This window comes from Ranitomeya imitator, chromosome 1 (assembly GCF_032444005.1).
Source record: "Ranitomeya imitator isolate aRanImi1 chromosome 1, aRanImi1.pri, whole genome shotgun sequence".
NCBI lineage: Eukaryota > Metazoa > Chordata > Amphibia > Anura > Dendrobatidae > Ranitomeya > Ranitomeya imitator.
In genome coordinates this window covers 381,063,664-381,073,829 of record NC_091282.1, presented here as the reverse complement: position 1 = coordinate 381,073,829, position 10,166 = coordinate 381,063,664, and the positions used below count along the sequence as shown (strand labels likewise).

The window sequence follows — 10,166 nt, the reverse complement described above, 5'->3', positions numbered from 1 at the left end:
AATATGCTTCTTTGCGCATCCTGTGGGACACATAGCGATCCTCGCATATGACCCCGGTCACTGCCTCACACAGCGAATGCGCAAATTGGTATGTCGGCACCAAAATCTCATCTCTCATCTTCGGCGGCCATTTTCCTGGAGTCCACCACATTAGAAAGTATGGAAGGTGCGGGGTTCCGGGCTTTCACAATATGACGGCAGAGCCCCTGCACCACTGAACATCTCATCTTACCAGCCTGGGTCCCGCAGCCATGGCCCAACTCCTGCCACTACTGAACACCCCATCCTACCAGCCTGGAGCCTGCAGCATCTCCTGCCTCTGCCAGCAGCGACGCTGCCACCTGAGATGCCACTCCACCACCGCTGCCCCCAGATAAACTACCGCAAAAGTGGATTATAACACGCACCATTTTATTAAAAAAAATACATTTTTTTTCCTATTTTTCTCCCCAAAACTTGGGGACCCAGGTTGTTATGACGAGGTGTTCAGTGGTGCATACTTACGAATGTGGTGGACTCTAGGAAAATGGCCGCCAAAGCTGGCCCATGCGCAATTGATATCTTGAGAGATGAGATTTTAATGCCGACATACCAATTTGAGCAGATTATAAGACAAACCTCCATAATCCAAAAAAAAATAATTTTTCAGGGACTTTTTGACCCAATCAATAAAAAAAACTCCTCAAACAACTCTGGGCCCTATTCATCCTGACCAGCATGGTCTTGATGAGGGGGGAGTGCTTTAGTCCTATTTCATGATAAGGTGCAAGCGTCTTCATGAAACACGTGCACCACTTCTACATTTTTAACCCACTCCTGGTTTTGGCTTGCAAATACTGATGTAAAATACTGACCAAATACTGTCAATACTGTTAATTTCTTCAAGATATATATCACTTTTTACTTGCATAGCATATTAAATGTATAGAGTTGGTGTACTTCTGAGTAAAAATAGAATAAGCATGCAACCAGACAAATCAAAATAACATAAGACTAAAAAAAATGCAATGATGTAACGTTTCATTTTCCACCAAATATACCCAAAAACCACCCACTCCTGGTTTTTGGCTTACAGATACTGATGTAAAATACTGACCATTAAATACTGAACGTGGCCTTATATTGCTAATTTCTGATAATTATACACAATATATGAGGTGGCTTATCCCTACCTAGCATGAAAATTCCAAGTAGGCCATGCCTCGGCTCACAGACAGCCTGTGGGTGGCTGCTATGACATTTAATCCCACAGGGTCACGTGTTCCTGAAGACCAACTGGTGAAGTATTTTGAGTGTGGCTATCTGGAGCAGCTGCAGGAAGGCAACAAGCACCATTTGAGTTTACCAATTTATTTTGTGGACAAAGCACGCTAATTTTCATCAACATGTCGGACAGAAGCCCATTTGAGACAGACATGTTAACCCTTACTCGATTTGTCATGGAAAGGGGCAGACAAGCAAAGGGTACTGGAGAACTGACGCAACTTCTTAATTCCATGCTGACTGCTATAAAAGCCATTTCTTCTGCCGTGAGGAAAGCTGGCATTGCTCATATGTGAGTCTTTTCTAATTCGAAGTATGACCTTGTGTAACGACATGGGAATCTGTCTAAACTAAACTGCGTTTGTAGTTGTGATGTCGGCTCTTGTTATTTGCTATTTTGCTTCCAAGGACAGAATGCAACTAGAACAAATATATAAGTATATATGCGTATATCATCAAATGTAGGCTTTACAATGCAGAAAGCTTGTCTAAAGATTGAGCAGTCACAGTAGAAAGGCTGGATTCACATACAGGGTTAGGTCAGATTTTAATGTCATTTTTCATGTTCTTTTATATAGAAAAATGCTTGGTATTTGTTAACGGGAACCTGTCATCAGGCTATTTTAGTTTTTTTCTTTACCCCAAACTAATGCAATTTCTGTCTTGACACTGTAATGCATCCATACGTTTAGGCTATCAATCAATGGTCAAAAACGCAGAGAATTGACATGCTGCAGATAATTTTCTGCACCAAATCAAAAATACTTAATGAGACTTCCGGTGCAATGTTGAATTGTTATGCAAATGAGCCGCAGTTGCAATGGGCAGGCTCTGCAGTCTTCCCTATCCACCCGCTGGAGCGTTTCAGAGTAAAACATACCTGGCTGCAGTCGTGCAGCTATTGTCTGATTCCGGCGCTATGCACCCTTTGTGTGGCCAAGAGACACTGTGCACTGTTTCACTCCTAGATTTGCCACCACCACCCTCAGATTCCCGAAAATCTGTCCTATACTTCTGTTATTGAAAGGTGTGGCTTCAGGCTCATCAATATTTTAGCAAAATCTATAGCTATGCATGAGACAATTTCAGAAATTTCTGCTACGTCTGCCGTGTAAGGTCTCCTGCACATGATGGATTCTACCTTGCCTCCATGTTCCTTTGATTGGAGCTTTCCATATTTTCTATCGCTAATTCTCTTTGAATCCATGAGTGTATATATCAGCGTGTGTCCCCTCACATAATGCATGTGGCAGGATGTTTTATAAATATGATCTTAATCTATTTAGCCAATTAATTTCTGCAGTGTGTAAAGCCTCAGGGTATGTTCCCACAATCCGTAAACGCTGCGGGTTGGTCGCTGCGTACTTGTGTAGCGTCCAACCCGCAGCGGCCAGATGTTACAGCACAGTGGATGAGATTTCAAGAAATCCCATGTCCACTGTGTATGCACAGATACCTGTGGAGACGGACATGTGGCGCGACTTTCCAGACTGCAGCATGTCTATTAATCTTGCGGAGACGCTAGCCCCATGGCTAAGTGTTACCTCCCTTCAATAAAGCACAGCGACAGTAGGACAAACAAGAAAAGGGGTTGAAAGGGTGGGGAAGATTGTTCAGGATCCTGTCAGAAATGCCAGCGATCTACTCTGTCAGGCATTAAGTACCAGCCTGACCTCCTTCCTTGTGGCAATCTCCATGTCCATTGGTCCATAAATTGCGGGAAAAGCTGTCTTCAGGTTACTAAATTCTGCCCAGTAACCTGCACAATCTTCTCCTGCCATTTTCATTAACCCTTGCAGCTCCAAACAGAGAAATAACAGTAGTGAAAAAGACATATTAAATAGCCTTTAAGTTTAATTTCCTATAATTCCCATGCGCCCCCCTTTATCTTACAGGTCGGGGGCTAACAGAACCAGTGTTCATTTGTAAGGAAGACGATAGAAAGAGTTGGTTAGGTCGATTTTGTTCCTTGTGACACAAAACCCACTTTAGCTAACCAATAAAAACCGCAAGACACAATAATATTCTTTGGACTAAAAATTGGCCGTGAAGCTTTATTAAGAGTTACATAAATGATTTTAATAAATAACCGTAATATTATAAATAAATAAATAACACCAAATATTTAATCCACAAAAAATTGACACAATCCACCTAACAGGGCTGGGCAATATTCCCACTAACAAAACTTCACAACAAAACATATACAATGATCATAAAAAGAGAAGGGTGGGCGAGTGCTTCACTCTTTGGCAGCTTCTGTAGAATGACCAGCTGCTCAGGTATTTATAGAAACAATTCTTCCCGCTCTTTTTATTTAAACCAATGAAAATAGAGATAAAAGAACCACTGAAAAACTGGTTTAAACTAGAACAACCTGCTCCTGTCATAAACAGCTTACTGAAATTAACTCTTTGTAACAGAGACCGCAAAAAGACCCATGGCAATAATAAAAGGAAGGGTTCGTGTCACCATGAGACACCCATTTTAATTCTTATGGAGGAGCTTCCAATCGGCGATGAGCAGATGAGATGAGGCTGGGTAGTATAGGTACTTCTTAAAAAATTAGAATATCATCAAAAAGTTAATTTATTTCAGTTCTTCAATACAAAAAGTGAAACTCATAAATTGCATAGAATCATTGCAAACAGAGTGATCTATTTCAAGTGTTTATTTCTGTTACTGTTCATGATTATGGCTTACAGCCAATGAAAACCCAAAAGTCATTATCTCAGTAAATTAGAATAATTAACCAAAAACACCTGCAAAGGCTTCCTAAGCGTTTAAAAGGGTATGGTTCCACAGTCAGTATTTGCTACGGATTGGCGCTGTGTACAGCCACAGCATCCAATCTGCAGCAGACAGATGTTACTGCATTTATGAAATCCCATCTCCGCTATGCGTTCAAAGACGCAGGTGGCAGACCTGTACACGCACATGCAGCGCATCCTTATAGACCGCAGCATGTCTATTTATCTTGCGGAGACGCTCAGTCTCCGCAAGATAAATTACTCAGTCTATGTATAGGATGCAGTGAATCACCATGCGTATAAAAGCCAGCAACGCTTTGGACGGCGCTGCGTCCAAAGCACTGCCAATTCGTTCCATGGAAACATACCAAAAGGTCCCTTAGTCTGTTTTAGTAGGCTCCACAATCATGGGGAAGACTGCTGACTTGACACATTCCACAAGGAGGGTAAGCCATAAGGAGTTGACTGTTGCTGGAGTTGTTGCTTCAAGAGCCACCACACATAGACATATCCAGGACATGGGCTACAAGTGTCGCATTCCTTGTGTCAACGATCTCATGTCCAATAGACAACACCAGAAGCTTTTTACCTGGGCCAAGGAGAAAAAGAACTGGACTGTTGCTCAGTCATCCAAGGTGTTGTTTTCAGATGAAAGTAAATTTTGCATTTCATTCGAAATCAAGATCCCAGAGTCTGGAGGAAGAGTGGAGAGGCACACAATCCAAGCTGCTGGAGGTCTAGTGTGAAGTTTCCACAATCAGTGATGGTTTGGGGAGCCATGTCATCTGCCGGTGTAGGTCAACTGTGTTTTATCAAGACCAAAGTCAGCACAACTGTCTACCAGTAAATTTTAAAGCACTTCAAGCTTCCCTATTCCGACAAGCTTTTTGGAGATTAACCTGTCCACACTGCCAAAAGTACCAATATCTGGTTTAAAAACAGTATCACTGTGCTTGATTGGCCAGCCAACTCACCTGACCTTAACCCCATAGATAATCTAATGGGTATTTTCAAGAGGAAGATGAGAGACACCAGACCGGAGTTGATGATGAGAAGATGAGACACGGACACCAACGGATATGTTGCTAAGTTATCAAGTCAAGAGGACTAGTGTGGAAGTGGCAGACGAGGTGATGGACGATGAAGTCACTGACCCAACATGGGAAGGTGCCGACCGAGGACAGCAGCGCAAAGGGGTAGGCATCTGCAGCACCGCAACAGGCAGGAAGAGGCAGTGGGGTGGCTAGAGGGAGAAGGGGGACAAGTGTTCCCCCGAGCAACCACACGCAGAAAGCTCCCTGGCTAAGGGTTAAGTGTTCCACAGCCTGGTGCTTTTTAGAAGAAAGTGCAAATGATAAAAAAGAAACAAACTGTAATTTGCAACCTGTGCCATACCAAGATCAGCAGGGGCCTTTCCACTTGCAGTCTGACCACCAGGGCCAGACTGGCCATCTGGCAATTCTAGCAAATGCCAGAAGAGCCTGTCTGGTCGTGGGCTGCCTTGTCTGCTACGTTGTTAACAGTATGGATGTCTTGAAAACACCGATTCTGTTAAGAGTTATGACAAAGCACAGTAGGCTCTAGGTATCATTAGACATATTGGTCTTTGTAGTAAATCTTGCTTTCCTCCATCCATTTTAATATTAGTAATATATCCCATCTGGTGCTTGAGGACAGTGACACCATGGGCCTGTGTGATTTCAAATGCCAGGGCTGAATTTCGGTCCCAGTCCGAACCTACTGACCACCATCAGCATTCTCAGGCATATCTATCAACCCTCATCTGCCGGGATTTATATATGGTTATAATAGATGAATGGGGATAAAATCCACGCTGCTGCAACAAATGATGGATCCAGATATAGTTATAAGATGTTCGGGTGGTTTATTCAACGCGTTTCGAAGCTCATGGCTTCTTCTTCAGGAAGGTTCTTCTGTGGAAATCTCCTGAAGAAGAAGCCATGAGCTTCGAAACGCGTTGAATAAACCACCCGAACATCTTATAACTATATCTGGATCCATCATTAGTCGCAGCAGCGCGGATTTTATCCGCATTCATCTATTATAACGGTTCTGAGAGGTTGCAGCGCCGACCTGTGGATCTGCAGCAGCTGACAACTACACGCTTTTACTGTGTACCACCAAGTGAGCAGTTCTCTCATAATTGATTGGAAACAATCCTGGGGATAAGACACTATTTGCGCTTTTTTTGTCTCCTACCTTTCAATACTAGGGATTTATATATGTGGATGCTACAAACACACGTATCTACAGTGGGGAAAAAAATAGGTATTTGATACACTGCCAATTTTGCAAGATTTCCCACCTACAAACAATAGAGAGGTCTGTAATTTTTAATTTTAGGTACACTTCAACTGTGAGAGACAGAATCTTACAATGTGATTTTCTGGATTTTTTATTTTTTTAAGATTTTTACATAATTAGCATTTTATTGCAGGAAATAAGTATTTGATACAATAGAAAACTAGAACTTAATCTTTGGTACAGAAACCTTTGTTTACAATTAGAGTTCAGATGTTTCCTGTATTTCTTGACCAAGTTTGCACACACTGCAGCATGGTTTTGCCCCACTCCTCCATACAGATCTTCTCCAGATCTTTCAGGTTTCAGGGCTGTCACTGGGCAGCATTGATTTTCAGCTCCCTCCAAAGATTTTCTATTGTGTTCAGCTCTGGAGACTGGCTAAGACATTGCAGTGTGCAGAGTAGGAGGGCTTCTTAAAGAAAAACGAACAGGTCTGTGAGAGCCAGAATTCTTGCTGGTTGGTAGGTGATCAAATAATTATTTCAAGCAATAAAATGCAAACTAACCCCTTCACCACTTTGAGTTTTTCCGTTTTTTGCGTTTCTGTTTTTGCTCCCTTTCTTCCCAAAGCCATAACTTTATTTTTCAGTCAATATGGCCATGTGAGGGCTTGTTTTTTGTGGGACGAGTTGTACTTTTGAACGACACCATTGGTTTTGCCATATAGTGTACTGGAAAACGGGAATAAAAATTCAATGTGCAGTGAAATTGCATAAAAAGTGCAATTCCAATAACAAAGTTATGGCTCTGGGAAGACAGGGAGCAAAAAACATAAACTCAAAAACTGCTTAACCCCTTGACCACCTTGGCTTTTTCCATCAGCTGTGATCCCGTGCTGTAATATCTGTATACTTTTTATCACTTTCTGTCCAGGAGATGTGTTATGATCAGACCATGTTCCTGCACGGTCAGACACGGCCATCACACAGTACACAGCAGGGGCACATGTATAAGATTGTCTCAGCACAGGAACATTTTATTTAATCACATCCAATTGTGAAAAATATTAGTATTCCAAGATCTATTGATTAAAATGAAGTTTTGTTTGTGGGAAAATCTCTTTTAAGATTTAAGTTATTGTTGACCTTTGTCATATCCTCCTAGATGAGGGAATCGCATCACAGATATTCTACATAATCCCAGAAAATTCAAGTTCTGTCTCTGCCTTTTTGTATTAATGTATTTTTAAGACCAGGTTTTAATATCTTCTCTCTGCCTTGCTTGATCTTCTGTCACATTCAGGTTTGGGATTGCTGGAAGTGTAAATGTAACTGGCGATGAAGTGAAGAAATTGGATGTTCTGTCTAATGATCTTGTGATTAACATGCTGAAATCCTCATATTCCACGTGTGCTATGGTTTCTGAGGAAAACAAGGAAATCATCATTACGCCAAAGGATATGAGGGTCAGTAATCATGGCATTGTGATGTGCAGTGACTATTTTCAGCATAAGATGTGTGTGAATGTATAAATGTACAGTACATGCATATATGTACATGTGCTGGCTGTAGACAGTTCGATTACATTTTCTAAAGCTATGTTCTCATAGCATTGATCCAAACTCACCAAAACAAGACTCAGTAGACTGGAGTTAATGGCTTCACTTTTCTGTCCTGTAATATATCTTCAGTGCTTATTTAGTCTGCACACTCTGGCTGCCAGGACATGTGGACTCAGGTGGTGTGACCCTGATGACCTCTTCACAGATCCTTCTGCACGTCTATGTTGCTGCCTGTTTATGATTGGTCATTGTCATACAGGAGGCATAAGTGCAGGGCATCAGTGACCACTAACACCTGTTTGACCTTAACAAAAGGTAACTCAGTAGGTGCCAGATATTTGATTGCTAATAGCTCTGCAATGGACAGGAGAAATGATTTAAAAAAAACAACTTTTTATAACTCTCTGCAGCCACTATTAAATCCTGTGTCCAGTTCAACATGAAAAATTTGGGGAAAATTTGGTTCTCTTAACTGTTTGTGAATCTCTAGGGAAATATATAAAACAATTTTTCTCATTTACTTTATCCTTTGCTTTGTATTTTAAAATAGGATGACAGGATAATAATACATACTACACACATATACCGTATATAATGTGTATGTTATGTTTTTTGTCACCCTTTCTTTTTTTTTTCTTATAGGGTGGTTTGAAGTTCAAATTAATTTTCCTCCTAAATCCCTACCTATTTAATGCATAAACCAAAACTATTTTGTTTCAATAATTTTTTTTAGGGGAAATTTTACAATTTCAAGGTAGGGTAAATGGTTATATGCAACAATATCACATGAGTTGAAATTCAACAATACAGTTGTGCTCAAAACTTTACATACCCCTGCAGAATCTTTGCTTTCTTGGCCTTTTTTTCAGAGAATATGAATGATAACACCAAAACTTTTTCTCCACTATAATAAGTTTCAAAATACAGATCAATATTTCAAAAAGGTGAGACAGTAGGGGTATCGCCACTACCACTGCAGCTTTATCAGGGGTAGATGTCGCATTGTTGTGTGCGGCTTCATCAGGGGCAGATGTTCCAGTGTTGTGTGTGGCTTTTTTAGGAGATGTCACAGTGTTGTGTGTGGCTTCATCAGGGGCAGATGTTAGTGTTGTGTGTGACTTCAGGGCAGATGTTAGTGTTGTGTGTGTAGCTTCAGGGGCAGATGTCGCATTGTTGTGTGCGGCTTCATTAGGGGCTGATGTTAGTGTTGTGTGTGGCTTCAGGGGCAGATGTTAGTGTTATGTGTGGCTTCAGGGCAGATGTTAGTGTTGTGTGTGGCTTCATCAAGGTCAGATGTCGCATTGTTGTGTGTGGCTTCATCAGGGGCAAATGTCGCAGTGTTGTGTGTGGCTTTTTTAGGAGAAGATGTCGCAGTGTTGTGTGTGGCTTAAGGGGCAGATGTTAGTGTTGTGTGAGGCTTCATCAGTAGAAGATGTCGCAGTGTTGTTTGTGGCTTCATCAGGGGAAGATGTTGCAGTATTGTCTGCGGCTTACTCACTTTAAATATCATTACTCAATACCTGAAATAAAAATCAGCTGACGGCAGCCATTCCCGATCTCGCGCACACGCCGCTCAGTCAAAAAACGTGTAAGGAACTGGAAGTTGCATAACGGCACATACAATAATGAGGATAGCACATGCATTCCGGCTTCAAAGAAATGGTGCCAGCCAATCACAAATACGCAATTACTCAGTGTTTTTGTATTATGGCCGCGTTTGACCTTTTTAAATCTTTTCACCTGTAGCCGTGTTTAATAAAATATATTTTTGGTGATCACCTTGGGTATACATACTTCTTTTTTTTTTTTCTTACATGTAACTTGTAGAAGGTTTGGTATGTTATGGTAGATCCCAGTTTATAGGTGAGTGGTGCCCTCCACCAAACTTGGTGTCTGTCTTGGTGCACAGTGCACAGCGCGGGGAAGTGTAAGAAGAAAAGAAAAAGAAAAAAGTAGTGTAGTTAGGGAATTTTTTTATTCAAATGCATTAGAAAGTAGTTTAGATTATGGCATTAAGTACATAGGGATTTAGGAGGAAAATTAATTTGGACTTTGGACCACCACTTTAATGATAATATCCTGGAAAGCTGCTTTGTATAAGGATATATGGATACAGTATTTATGTCTAACAAACATGGTAGCGGATGTCACATTGCCTACACCCATCAAGCCGGTTTCAATAGATGCTTTTACAAGTAGAGTTTAAGACATTGAATAGTCGAATGCACATACAATATTCAAAAAAAGTAATATATATATGTACAGTTAGGGCCAGAAATATTTGGACAGTGACACAATTTTCGCGAGTTGGGCTCTGCATGCCACCA

At 41.2% G+C, this 10,166-nt stretch overlaps 1 protein-coding gene across 1 annotated transcript in view; it reads left to right on the top strand.

Moving 5' to 3' along the window:
- The first annotated feature begins 1,250 nt into the window (after positions 1–1,250).
- LOC138674006 (fructose-1,6-bisphosphatase isozyme 2) overlaps positions 1,251–10,166 on the top strand; it is a 33,306-nt gene continuing 24,390 nt past the window's right edge. Inside the window, exons 1-2 of the mRNA XM_069761994.1 lie at positions 1,251–1,555; positions 7,581–7,743. Of these exons, the coding sequence (XP_069618095.1) occupies positions 1,386–1,555; positions 7,581–7,743 (333 nt within the window). The 5' untranslated portion in view covers positions 1,251–1,385. The remainder of the gene's footprint in view (positions 1,556–7,580; positions 7,744–10,166) is intronic.